General features: G+C 33.4%; 1 protein-coding gene across 1 annotated transcript; it reads right to left on the minus strand.

Moving 5' to 3' along the window:
• Window positions 1-5983: 5983 nt before the first annotated feature.
• Window positions 5984-9577, minus strand: LOC145584622 (protein IQ-DOMAIN 11-like). Its single transcript, XM_081641437.1, has 5 exons — window positions 9404-9577; window positions 8935-9228; window positions 8322-8534; window positions 6655-6786; window positions 5984-6568 (listed from the first exon to the last, which is right to left on the minus strand). The coding sequence occupies exons 1-5, from the start codon at window positions 9473-9475 to the stop codon at window positions 6059-6061; spliced, it is 1221 nt and encodes a 406-aa protein (XP_081497563.1). The 5' UTR covers window positions 9476-9577; the 3' UTR covers window positions 5984-6058.
• Between the last annotated feature and the right edge of the window lie 5832 nt (window positions 9578-15409).

Raw genomic sequence — 15409 nt, forward strand, 5'->3', positions numbered from 1 at the left:
TACCTCCAAAAGGGCTAAGACCATGGAGTCAAGGTACTTGTGGAATTGTCGTCTTGGCCACATTAACATCAAACGCATCAAGAAACTTCTACAAGAAGGTGTTCTTGACTCTTTCGATTTGCAGTCGTTTGAGAATTGCGAAGGATGTTTATTAGGCAAGATGATTAAGCAGCCATTCTCCAAGTTGGGAGAAAGGGCAGGAGACTTATTGGGTCTAATACACACCGATGTATGTGGACCAATGAGCTCCGCCACAAGGAACGGATATCGATATTTTATCACCTTCACAGACGACTATAGTAGATATGGTTATGTCTACCTTATGTCGCACAAATCTGAATCGTTTGAAAAGTTCAAAGAATTTAATAGTGAAGTTGAGAATCAACTTAGCAAGAAAATCAAAGCCCTTCGATCGGATCGAGGTGGTGAATACTTGAGCCAAGAATTCGATGACCATCTGAAATATAAGGGTAAACTTTCTGAATTGACACCTTCAGGAACTCCACAATGGAACGGAGTATCCGAAAGAAGAAATCAAACCTTTTTAGACATGGTATGATGTACAATGGGTCTTAGTGATCAACCTATCTCAATCTGGGGACATGCACTTCTAACTGCGGCACTAACACTGAACTGTGCTCCATAAAAAGCTGTAGAAAAGACTCCATACGAGTTATGGACGAAGAAACCTCCTAGGTTGTCTTTTCTAATGATATGGGGATGCGAAGTATATGTCAAGAAATTGATTTTTGACAAACTTCATCCCAAATCTGACAAGGTTTACTTTGTGGGCTACCCAAAAGAAACCAAAGGGTATTACTTCTACAACAAATCAGAGAACAAAGTTTTTGTTGCTCACGATGGTGTCTTTTTGGAGAAGGAGCACCTTTCCAAAATGACAAGTGGGAGGAAAATCGAACTCGATGAAGTTCGAGAGGATGAACAACAAAATCAGATTGACAGTCAAAGTGTTCAAACAACATCTGTTGATGCAGGTCAAAATGATCAAAATGTGCAAAGTCAAACCGACAATGCAAATGCTCAGTCTGTTACCCTACGTAGGTCTCAGAGGCCGAGATCTCAACCTGATAGATATCTTGGTATTGTATTAACCGAGAATCAGGACTTCCTGATTATGGATGGAGATGAACCAGCAACCTACAAGCAAGCGATGGTAAGCACCGACTCTGCTTAATGGAAAGAGGCCATGAGATCTGAAATGGATTCCATGTTTGAAAATCAAGTCTGGGACTTGGTTGACTTACCCGAAGGTTACACACCTATCGGATGTAAGTGGATTTTCAAGTTGAAAACCGACAAAGATGGAAATGTATTCATTTACAAAGCTAGATTGGTAGCAAAAGGTTACAGGCAATTTCATGGTATTCACTACGATGAAACCTTTTCTCCAATCGCAATGCTTAAATCCGTTTGGATCCTCTTAGCGATTGCTGCATATTACAACTATGAAATATGGAAAATGGACGTCAAAACTGCCTTCCTCAATGGTATTCTAGAAGAAACTGTGTATATGACATAGCCTGAAGGTTTTATCGACCAAAACAATGCTGGGAAAGTTTGTAAGCTTAAAAAGTCCATTTATGGGCTAAAGCAAGCTAGCAGGAGTTGGAATGTGCGATTCGATGAAGCCATCAGTAAGTTTGGTTTTATCAAGAATCCAGATGAATCTTGTGTTTACAAGAAGGTCAGTGAGAGTGACATCGCCTTCCTAGTCTTATATGTCGATGATATATTGCTCATTGGAAACAACATTTCGTTGTTAGAGTCTGTAAAGGCCTGGCTCGAAAAGTGTTTCTCAATGAAAGACTTGGGAGAGGCTCAGTACATACTAGGCATCAAGATCTATAAGGATAGATCGAAAAGGATGATTGAATTGAGCCAAAGTACTTATATTGATAAGGTACTGGCTCGTTTCGGCATGGAGGAGGCCAAGAGAGGTCACCTGCCCATGTCACATGGCATAACCCTGAGCAAGAAGCAGTGTCCACAGACACCTGATGAGCGGGAAAGGATGAATCAGATTCCATATGCTTCGCTAATTGGATCGATCATGCATGCCATGATATGTACTAGGCCAGATGTATTGTATGCCTTGAGTGCTACGAGCCGTTACCAATCAGACCCAGGAGATGCCCATTGGACTGCGGCCAAGAATATCCTAAAGTACCTGAAAAGGAACAAGGATAAATTCCTGGTGTATGGTGGTTCAGAGGAATTAGTTGTTAAAGGTTATACCGACACGAGCTTCCACACAGACAGAGACGATTTCAAATCGCAATCTGGATATGTGTTCTGTCTAAATGGAGGAGTGTTTAGTTGGAAGAGTGCCAAGCAGAGCACAACTGCAGATTCTACAACTAAAGCAGAATACTTGGCAGCCGCTGAAGCAGCTAAGGAGGTTGTTTGGATTCGTAAGTTCGTTGGTGAACTTGATGTTGTACCCTCAATCAAGGGTCCAATAGCTCTCTATTGTGAAAACAATGGAGCTATTGCTCGGGCCAGAGAGCCAAGGGAACATCAGAAGGTCAAACATGTCAAGCGGCAGTTTCACATGATTCGAGAATGGAAATCAGAAGGTGAAATAAGAATTTGTAAAGTTGGAACGGATGACAATGTGGCCGATCCACTTACTAAACCTTTGCCTCAAGTGAAGCACAACAAGCACGTTGAGGTAATGGGAATCAGGCACGTTGGAGACTGGCTTTGATTTCCCTGTTTAGTGTTTTAGTTAATTTTTGAACATTTAATGTAAGACACTAAGAAAAACCGTTCAAGTTTTGGAGTAATTTAAATTTCATGCAATATTTTATTACTCCATTTGCTATTTGATTGTGGTTTAGGATTAAATAATGAGTCCATTCGATTTTGAGAATATTCAAAATAGGGTATCAAGACCAGTCTTGGTAAGGAAACACCTATTAAGTGAACATTGAATATTATAATCGAGAATTATCCCTAATCAAGGTCATTTAAACAATGGACGGTTAATGACCACTTGAGATTAATGTGTAGTTTGATTTATAGCACCGTTTCTTGTACTACAAAGACATGATTTTCATAAATCATTTGCACAGGTATTGGTTTAGAACCATACCGGATCGACCTATGTGAATACTTTAAGAGATTAAAAATCGTCATAAGTATACTTCTCATTATGGCTACCGGAACCTATTTCCTCGACCATGAGTATTGTGAGCTCTCTTGTTTGAGTACTAGTCCGCTTTGATGTTGTCAAACGTCTGCCATAAAAGGGGATTATAACGACAACACTCGAGCGACTAGGTCCTCTTAGTAAGAGAAGCTACATTACAAGACTGGGAATGTCCCCCCTACTAAAATAGGGAAGATGTCTTTGTTATTTACAAGGCCTATCGAAGAGCGAGACTGTAAAAATGCATGGCTATGCTCGGATGGATTTTAGAAATCATCTTTTTATTGATAATCGGACTCGGGATCGAGAAACACCTTAGGACATAATAAGGATGACGAATAAATATTACCTTATAGTTCATGAAGAGACATTAAGTGACATAGGAAAAATGTTATACACTAAAAGCGCACTTGTTCGAAAGGACAAGTGGGAGATTGAAAGGATTGGTATCCTTCGAACAAGTGTATTATTCCGATAAAGGGTTCAGAATTATTAGAAAGCTAATTATTCAGTGAGGTCAAGTGATCGGAATGCCTGGGTGGAGGCCGCTTCCGATCAGTAATATTAATGAATAATTAATATTACAGCTTAATCTTGACTGAACCCTTCGGGTCAAACCCAAGCAACTAACGAACCGATGCGACGAATTAATTCGGAAGGAATTAATGAGTCGACTGAGTAATTAATATTTAGACGTCGGAAATTCGAGTATGGAGCGTCGAAACCGAGCGTCGGAAGTCGAGTAAAAAATAATAGAAGACGAGACGAGAAAATTACTAATAAATCAACAAAATTACTAAAATACCCCTAGCATCGGAATGCCCGAGTGCTAGGGGCATATGGCCTACTAAGCGCACCAAGCCGAGCCTAGGCTGGTTGGTGCGTGCTAGCGCACCATGGCTAACTAGGCTGGCAGCAGCACACTAGCACCAAGCGTGCATGTGCGTGCTTGCTAGCAGCCATGCAGCAGCAGCTAGCAGCAAGGGCCAGCACGCATGGCGCGCCAGCCCGCAGCAGCATGGCGTGCTGTGCTGCGCCTTGCTAGCAAGCTGCGGCTAGCAGCCCGCACCTAGTGCGTGACGTGCTAGCATGCTGCAGCTAGCAGCCCGCACATGGTGCGTGGCTTGCTAACAACAACCTTCGGCCAAGAGCAGCCCGCACGCATGGTGCTAGGCCTGCTTGGCCGAAAGGGGAGCAGCAGCAATGGCAGCCCACTTTGGATGCATTGGTGCCCAAGTGTGGGGCTGCCACGTGGCGCGAACTAATTGGGTGTTTGGTGTTATGTTGGCCGGCTATGGGAGAGGGAGTGGGGAGCAAGTTTGGTCCCCCCTTTCTCCAAATGATCCTCACCTAACCTCTCTTGTGAGCATGCCACTTGTTGATTTATGAGTAGCTTGATTATTAATTTTATTTTTGATTTAAAATAAAATGGTAAAATCAAATCTCCCACATTGATAGGTGAGCTTTTCTCACTCTTGCATTTCCCTATAAATACCCAAGTTGGGGTATTGGTAAAATCGCTTGAATAAGTGTTGAAAAAGGCATCACCATTGTGAAAACCTTTGAACACAATTAATTACTCGGGTTTTAGGTCGGGCTTAGCTAACTCCTAAGCAATAGACCATTTTCAATGCTCGGATTGCGGGTGGATTTCGTTGGAGGTCCTCATGTGAGCGGGGCTAAGAGCTTTCGAAGTAAGAGCTCAATCAAGTGAGCGAAGCACGCGACAAAGGTATTAATCTTGTGTTTAAGTTAATTATGCTTTATGGTTATAATTATTATGAGTGTGATCTTGGCTCGGGTTTCCTTTCGCGGTGGGTCGAACTCACCGAAACCCAACAAGTATATGAGATATATGAATGGGCAAGAGTCATTCTGATAAAAAAGGTAATATATGTAAAAGCCATAAACCTTTTTATATATCTAGTTTTTTTTTAAACATTGAATTTAAATTATGATACGTAATACTATGATATATACACATTATTGTGAATAAATAATTTAACTTTAATTTAAATTATGATATGTAATACCATGATATATACACATTATTATGAATGAATAATCATGTAAAAAAAAAAAAAAAAAAAAAAAAAAAAAAAAAAAAAAAAAAAACTATGTATTAAGCTAATTTTGGTTTCAATTTTGTGAGATTTACTATCTGAACTTTCAAAACCGTGCAATTGCATGGATACTATACTAGTTCTATCGAATTCAAAATCATACAACATTTACAATAAGCAAGGCTTACAAAATATTAGTTTAACAATTTTGCAAATGATAAATGTTGAAAATTAACACTTTTACATACAAAACGCGTTTCCAATATCACATTATTATAAAATCCAAATCTAAAGCTTCAATCTTGCTGTGATAATTTTAAATAGTAGATTTTCTTGAAACGAGCTTTGACAAAATCTTAGTGGCTTACTATAGCTTATGAGTGACACATGAGTTGTGATACGACATATATACTCCGGTATGTGATACCCCTTATTTACATATTAACAAGTCACATATATCTTTTAGGTAGCTCATTTACTAAGATACTCTACAATTAAGTGTGTTTGGATTAGAATAGTAAAAAAAAACTTAATTGTGTTATTTTGTTGGGGCATTTGTCAATCTTGGATGTGCATTTGATAACTATTTTGGTAGTCGGGGTGTTACAACCTATTCAGGTCAAAATTAACCACTTGATCAACTTATAAGCTTTCTTCTAAAATCAAGGTTTATAGCAAGAGTGCAAGACTAATGATCCTAAACACAAAATGAACACAAAATAATATGAACCATTTGTTCAAAAGAAAGTCACCCAAAATATTAAATAAGCCAAATTAATCCTTATTATCAACAATCCTTGTGAATCTAAACTAATTAACATATTTACTTCAAGTTCTTGTTTGATCTTACAGGACCAGAGACCCCTTTAAAGCTCGGAGATTTCTGATGAGAAGAAGAATAATTACACTTGTTACTAACCTTGCTAAAGCCACTACTAGTTGCCTCACTATTTATCGACGACATTGGTGAGAATAATTTATGCTTGTAAGGTGAATCACTGTCGGAATAAGCCTCAAAATGTAAAGGCCTTAGCCTCGGGGAGCTTGTTGATCGTGTTCTTGCCTTGGCAGATTCCGTTGCAGCCATGTAAGTAGGAAGATTAATTGGAGAACTAGAATGTATGATGTCTTCACCATAGGAATTCTGCTTCTTATGCTTAGGGAATGATTTTCGAGGGGTGGATGTAATGTCCAAGTTGTTCAGGTCATCTATGTTCCTCAACTTACCTCTGATTTTTTCTTCTCTTTTCGATATTTCATCTCCGACATACTGCTCTAGCCAGTACCTAAGCCGGCCTTGAGAATTGCCATCTAGTACAGCATCTGCAGAATGCTGCAGAAAACAACTTTCTTCAGGAAAAATACTTAAATACAGTATAAGTTAAACAAAAATAATTCAAAGTTTAATATGACTAGTACCCTATGATTAAATGAGTATGCTTTGATCTTCTTGCTTCTCAAAATGGCCTCTTTCTTTCTAAGTATGATGTCAATTTCCTCTTCTTTTGTCATAAGTTCATCATCCAACCTTCTCAGCCTACATAGTTGTATCTGCATTTATCGTCAAACCATTTATTAGTGATATTACAAGCTAGTTAAACCATGCACATATTCGAAGCCAATATCAGTAAAGAGAGATCATAGAAAAACGTCTAGATACCATCTGCTACACTCATTCATCCTACACAATCTCCTGTTTCGAAATGCTTTAATTTCATTTATAACAAGGGGGTGCTTAAGGACTATGACTGTTTGATAGCCAGCAAACAACGATTTAGAATGGCAATTTCGTGTGCCCTTAGGTTCCTTATAGTAACGTCTATCAATACCAATTGATCTCACTTATCATCCAACACTAGGAAACCAGATTAGTGAGGATAGCATTAATTTTGGGACCAATTTAAACATATTAATTCCCAATTTAGTTCTCAGTTGTAAATGACTATTTCAAATTACACTATCGCAATCAAGATAAATATGACAACTTTAAAATCAGACATTATCATGGTGACAATTCGAACTTATCTCATTTGTTTACAAGTCATTTTTGACGACTTTTGTTGTATAACAAAACAAAATCAATGAACTATTAAATTGGATAGAGATTGAATAAATACAATGCCAAAATGAAATATTATCAAATATGCAATTCATTTGGTCCCCAATATACTTGATATAATAATATTTTTATCTTCTAATATAACGTTGTTGCATAAATTTCATGACTACTACTCCTTTGGTCCCCAAATTTCTTTCGGTTTGACTTTAGCAAGATCAGAATTTCTATTTTTCTACTATTAATTTGGGCATCTTATTCTAAAACATGATTTTAAAATTAGGGTATTATTAGAATGACAAAAAAGGCACCGCCATCTATTCCTAATACTATCATGACCACCGTCAGCACCACCCACAAATGCACCACCATAGCCCATCATATAGTACCGCGAAATGCTCACTCGCACTAACCCCATCTAGGATTGATAGCGGCAGTCAAGGGTGGTTCTGACTCTTCTTAGCATGTGCAGGGTGGTCGACCGCACAAAGCCCCTAGGTGAAACTACTATAAAATGCCCAGTTTTTAATTTAGTAACATACTTTTCCTCAAAAAATTGATTTTAGATCCCAATTTAACAAAATTGCATCGGACCACTTTCAGTGTTAGCATTTAGCCCCACCTCTGACGGCGGTAGTTGCAATAGGCATTTGGTATTAGTACGATGAATTATGGCACTACAATTATTGGTTGAGTTAGTCATGCAAACTTCAATCTACCTAAACTAATATTAGATTGCCTACTAAAAGCATACGAGTAGATCATTAATTGATTGGTTATTAAGTAATTATTCTTTTAAATACTCCTTACAGGTCTTTTAACCATGGTACATAAGGGTATTTACATACCACAATCGATTGTATCTTACAAGGTACAACTAAGGCCATTTCGCCCATGTGCTCCCTAGATACGTACACGCAACTATGCTAGCAAAGAAATAACAACCTTACACTAATCACAATCATCTACAAAGTAGATTCGAAAATCAATATAACTAATAAGTTAAATCTTAGAAAACTAGAAATTTTACCTTTGGGTTCTCATGACTAAGATCCTGCAAATGCACATCTCCGTCGTCCTTAACTCGAATCAGTTGACATCTTTTAGCACAAACCTCAGATTGGATCTTTGCTATGGATTGTAAGCATTTCAATGTAGTCATAGCTTGCCGTCTCACGGCTCGCCCTCGAATTATCGCTTGAAGCCTCACAAACCCCTTCATTGCTCTCAATGCTTTCCTTGCCTATGCCAATTAGTCATACATCAAATGAGAACATAAACCAAATGGTCAAAACATACTACAAAATTTTCCAATCTCGTCTTCATATTAGAACACCGTAAACTCATAAAATTTTCCAGTCTCGTCTTCAGATTAGAACACCGTAAACTCTGGAGGATTGGGGGTTATAACTTATAACAAACACTACATTTCTAATTTCTCCTATCGAATGCTAGTAATAACATACCATAAAATTTTCAGTCTCGTCTTCAGATTAGAACACCGTAAACACCGGAGGATCCCGGTTTATAACAAACACTAGATTTCTTCTATAAAATGCTAGTAAAAAAGAGAGAGAAAAAAAAAAAAAAAAAAAAAAAAAAAAAAAAAAAAAAAAAAAAAAAGGAGAGTTTAGAGTAGTTACCAAGTAACCGCGATAAACAGTTTGAATCTTGATTGCAGCTAAATTTTGAAGATGAATTTCTTTCTCAGAATTCAACTGAGTGATTTCTTCATCATTTATGATAATCTCAGAGCCTTTTGGCTGCTCGTTTTCGCCTTCGAAACCGTCTTTGGTAACTTCATCTTCAAATTTACTCTGTTTTTCCTCTGTTTGATGCTCTGTTATTTGTATAGATTTTGATTGTGTTGGAGTTGATACAGAAGGCAATGTTTTTGTCCTTTTTAATCTTCCAAATAACCATTTTCTTCTCTTGATCTTTGTTCATTTTTTTTTTTTTTTATAAATCCAAACAATAAATAAAGATAAAAATAAAAATTCATCAATACATAAAGTCATGAAAATAACTAAAAATGGACATCAAATTTGGAGGGATTTATTTTGAAAAATAATTAATTAAATAAATAGAATAAAAGAATGCAGAATTCATTACCTTTTGTTGATGTTGTGTTTCAGGAAATAAAAGCCTTTTAATCAAACCCAACCAACTTCTCTTCTTAGACATTGTATTGTTGTATGAGAAATGAATTTGTGTGATTTAGAGTTTGATGAGGAATTTTACGTGATCTATACTAATTCAATCACTCGGATATATCAACACATGTAGTCCCACCTGTCTCTAAGACAGATACTTAAATATTGACTAAGACCATTTTTTATTATTAGCTCGATTAGTTTATAACGATATAAGTATATAATGTATCAGTATATGGATGTCATCTATTTTAGTTGGTTTAAGACTTTAAGTAACTGGAATGATACTTAAAAATTGGATTTCAAGTATAGGTAATCCTTCATTCCTCTATTTAAAATTAATTGACACGATTATATTTGTTACATTTGCTCATTAATAATTAATAGGGTATATGAATAATGCAAAAAGTCAAATTGGGGTGACTATTAGGAAGGTAAATAAAGCAGAAAATAGTGATAATACTAGCACTATTCCACTATCAGTATCAACATGCCCCATATGAACAAGAGTGTCAGAACCGATGGCAATGGTAATTATGGCACTTTCCTCTCAAGGTATAGTTATTTATCATTTTTTGGGGTTTTTTGGTTTATTAGGAAAGTGCAAATTCTCATGAAATTTCAATTTGTGGAAAATAAATCCCATTGTCAAAATTATGAGAACTCAACAAATTTATTTAGTTAAGAATGGAGGAAGTAAATTCCCATAGGAATTTCAACTTACTAAGAAGAGGTAAGATAAGTGAATTTCCATATTTTTTGGGAAGTCAAAATTCCCATGAATTTTCATTGCTTTATTTTTACTTTTTTGTGTCAATCAAACAAAAGCTTGAAAAATGAAATTCGTGGGAATTTTAACTTTCCACAAAATATTTAGCCAACCAAACAAGCCCTTTGTTTAATAATATACAGAAAAATACTTGTACAACTTCTTTCCCCAAAACATGGAGTTAAATAGATGGTTAAGTAGTTTAGGAGAGTATCAAATTTAAGGGTTGCATTTAGTTGGTGAGTAGTTTTGTTTCAACATGTAGGGTAGGATATAAAGAATAAAAAGATTGTAAGGATAAATTTTATCAAAAAGATTGAAATTGGGAAATTTTTATTAGATGGGGGAGTTAGGCTATATTTAGTTCACCGTATTTTTATTTAGTTGATTTGATTTGAATTTATTTTTCTAGTTTGACCTAACTTATTTCATCTTATCTAATCTAATTTTATTGTCTGAATTGACTAAAACTTAACCTTATTACACTAATTTATATATATTAAATGATGTCTTGCTTATTAGATTTGTATTAATGTGTATTTTTCAAATATATAATATTATAATTTTTATAATTTTTTTCATTATAAATTGTAAGTATTAATGTATTATAGTGATAGAAAATAAGTAAAGTGTAAAACCTCACTTTAGACTTTGTTTGTGGGCTGCTTTCCCTTACGTCTCCTCCATTCATTATACTTATTTTATTGTGTTTTATACCGTAGTAAGAAGTCAAATTTGAATGTTGCTTTTTATACATAAATTACACTAACACAACCTAGAACTTCGTAATTAAGGTTAAACTCATTTACTAATTAATAATTTAATAAGTTCTCTAATTATGAAATATCTTGTTGTCTTGTTTAATTGGTTGGAAATTTGGAATCATAGAGATGCAATCTTACAACATACATTACAATAATAATTATGATAATCGTCAAAGTGGGTCACATGCCAAACTCTATAATACCATCATCCAATATTGATTAACCTATTTTAAAATGTGTATTAAATATAAATAAATCTAGCCCTTCTTTTTTACAAAGTCTGCAACTATCACTTTCTAATTTTGTCGCAACACATTCATAAATTACTAATTTATTAGATCTCACGTGCTACGTTTGTACTAAACTCTCATGAATTCAATTATAACTAACGTTCTTCTCCTAGACTTTGCTGGCTAGAAGCTTGAATTTTGATGCCATATATAAGTTATTGTTAGGGTACAATTTGATAGAAAATGAAAGGTTGATATGGCCTCTTGAATTCTTGATCGATATGACCAAACATTTTTTGGTTCGCGATAAGACTATGCTTTGAAAATCCTTTATCATTAACATACAACATCCAAATATGTCAATGTGATACACAGGACATGTTTAATTTTTATTTGCAGCAGTTTGATATTTGTCATTATATTATTCACACATATTTATTTGACCAATCTTAAGTGATTAATATGTAAAGCACTCAGTGAGATCTTGTTAGATTTAATTTGTCTTAGCTTGATGTCAATTTTTATAACACAACATTAAATTTTTTATATTTCTTACTTGATAATAAAACGATAATCATTGTATTTATGCATCGACAAACATGAAAATCAAACTGTTGCAAGTAAAATGAAATGGAGGAAGTTGTCTTTATAGAGTAAAAATTTACGGAGTAGCAATTTTGCATACTATGGAAACAGAATTGAATAAATATATTAATCTATTGCATTGAATACTAATCTGTCAATTGTAGTGTCAAAGTTCAAATTGTGTTTTATGGACCATCCAGTCATATATTTTAGCTCTTTGTATACAACATTGCAACAATAACAATCAATTATACGAAGTAATATGTATGTACTCTACAAAATTTAATACTCCACTATATATATAAATAGTAAGTTACAAAAGTTCAAATGTTGCAATTAAAAGATAGTTATATCATGACTACAATTTTCAAAGAGAGAAAGGTTGTGTGCAGTATTTTGGAAATGGACACTCAATATATATATCATGTTGATGGCCCTTGAGGTAAAAAAATCCAAGAAAGGCAGCTTTATATTCTCATCAAAAAAAACCAGATGGTAGTATTATTGAGTGGGAAGTGGGGAACTATGAACATGCAAGGTGTGAGAGAATGTTGGAGATCAGAAGAAAACAAGATACTCTCTATAATTTTCTTTATGTCAAGATGGAAGACAGGTGTTCAAGGGACCCGGTTCATGACTTACCACTAGTTGTTACTCTCAAATCTCATGCAATTCCAATCAAATATTCCCTCCGTTTCATATTATTTTTCTGTTGATGAAATATATACTCTTTATATTTTATATTGTTTTTTCTCTTCAATTAGTGTGTCTCGTATTATTTTTCTTATTACTAGGGATTTTGATGCACACAATCATGTAATGTGGCTAGTCCTTTGTAATTACAATCAGTCAATCAACCCTAATGTCTACTGCTTGTATGGTATGTTATTAAAACTATCTGCATAAAGGCAATAAATGTGTTAAATATCGTGTAATTGTGCAATGTTAATAGAGTTATTTTAGATTTAGTAAGGAAGCGACAAAAAAAATCAAGTTCTAGAAATGTATATATTTGATATATTTAAAGTACACTACTAATTGACTATTAAACTAAATAAAGAATCCCACAAAAATAGAGAGAATAAAAGATACTCCCTTCATCCCTAAATTACATTCCTACTTCTCTTTATTCCACAGAATAAAGAGAAGTAGGAATGTAATTTAGGGATGGAGGGAGTATATAGACCTTTGAATATAATGGAAATGAATACATTTAAAAATAAAATTAATCAATTTAGCCTTAATTGAAGTTACAATTTATTTTAAGGTTCACTACAAGACAAAAGGAAATAATTTCTCAAACTTTTATTTAGGGGCAAATAAGTAAACTTACATTTTTAGGCATATAAATTTGTAAACTATTTAAAAGAGATTTCTCAAACTTTTTAAAATGTATGTAGGGATGGATTTTTCTTTTAAAAAAAAAAAATACTTCCTCCGTTAAATATTAATTGCAACAAAGGGTTATTATTTGTGAGATATAAAATATTCCTTTGTTGCAATTAACATTTAACGGAGGAAGTATATATAGAAATTAATAAATTTAATTAGGGCATTGCATGATTTTATATTCTTATCGCACATATGTATTTGTAATCTATACTTAGTATACAGTAACACAAACCATGAAATAGCGCACATATCACAATCACCATTTAACTTTTTTTATTTTTATTTTTTATAAAACGTTCATATTAAAATCATTTATAAAGTTAATTCATTACATGAAATAAATTTAATTATATATTTTACGTTCCCACTAAATAATACTCCCTCCGTTTTTAAATACTTACTTCATTTCTCCATGCACGGAGTTTTAGGAAAAATTGGAGAAAGTAATAAAATATGGAGATAGTGGGCTAGGTGGAAGAATAAAAAATTGTAAAAAGAAAAAGTAGTGGAGAGAATTGGAGGAGAGAGAACATGAAATTAATAAAATATGATTTATGTTGGGTCTACTAGATGAGAGAAATGAATTAAATATTATAAAAACTTTCCAAATAAAGGAATGGAGCAAATATTTAAAAACGGTCAAAAAAGGAAAGTGGAGCAAGTTTTCAAAAACGGAGGGAGTATATAAAATTTAACGGTTAAAGACCTGCAAAAACAATACTTAGGGTAATGTACCCAAAGTATTGTGTTTGATCATCAATGTATTGGCAGATTGTATGTATTCTAGAATGAAGCTTTCAAATAGATTAGATCAAGCAAGAAGAAATCAGGCAAAGCTAGTACTTGATTTCTCTAAATTTATCTAAAAAAAGCTTGTGTAATGCAAGCTTTTAGAGCAACTCTAACGGTTGTAGATAGGGACTTGCTTGCAATTATAAAAAATCTCTAGCTACTAGCTTGACCATTAGAGTTAAAAAATACAATTAGCTTGGCCAAGCAAATTAGCTTAGACAAGCTAATTTGCTTGAGAAAAAAGTTTCCAAAATTTTTGAAAATTAATATATTAAAATTATTAATTAATAAAGCTAATTGAGAAAGTGCCCTTTCCCTTCGCTACTAGGAGAGTAAGCTCCTTCTATTAGCAAAGGACCTTGAGTCGAATTGATTGTAACGTCCATCAATGATGGTTCATTAATGTCCATTGATTTAGACTCCTTCCTTCTTCCCAACTACGAAAAAGAGCGAAAGGCGAAGAGCAAACCAAGAACGGAAACGGAAGCTTATTTAAATAGCAAGCTATTAGCTAACCATTGGAGCATAAAATAGCTACAAAGTGATTTTGCTTGAAATCACATGTGGCATGACAAGCTAATTTAACAATTAGCCCCGTTCTTTAAAGCTGCTCTGCTCTGCTCAGATCAAATCTGCTCTGCTCAAAAGAAATTTGTTCTGCTCTATATTCAAATAATAATTAATAATAACAATAATTATTAATGTTCAATAATAATTAATATTGTATTGATGATAATAATTTATTATTTTAAATAATTATTAATATTAAAAATAATTATAATAATTATTAATATTAATAATAATTATTATTTTATTAATCATAATAATAATTAATATTAATAATTATCAATAATAGTCTAATATATATATATATATATATATATATATATATATATATATATATATATATATATATATATATATATATATATATATATATATATATAAAGGGGAGTTTTTTCCCGAGTTTTTAGAGAGCTATGTAGGATTTAATTTTCTTAACGCGCCACGTAGGATTATAAATTTTAATTGTAGCAAATAAAATAAAGATTATTAATTTCTTTTAAAATTAAATAATTCAAATGCCATGTAAGCAAAATTCTCGAATGAGATTTTTAAGTTTAAATTAATTAAATATAAAAAATATTATCTTTTGATATTATGAATTTTATCTAAATATATAACAAATTTTAGCACATACATAAAAAAAATATTTTTAAAAATTCAAACAAATCGTGCATCGCACGGGCTTCATCTAGTATTTAATAATTCAAACTATTAAGAATTAATATTTAATAATATTATAAATTAATAATTTCTAGTAATTATAACAATTCTTTCAAAATAAATAAATAATAATAATAATAACAATTAATAACAATTTTTTTTTCATAAACATTTGATATTAGAATCACAATGTATAGAAACATTTA

Source organism: Chenopodium album, chromosome 16 (assembly GCF_948465745.1).
Source record: "Chenopodium album chromosome 16, dcCheAlbu1.1, whole genome shotgun sequence".
In the NCBI taxonomy this organism is placed as follows: domain Eukaryota; kingdom Viridiplantae; phylum Streptophyta; class Magnoliopsida; order Caryophyllales; family Amaranthaceae; genus Chenopodium; species Chenopodium album.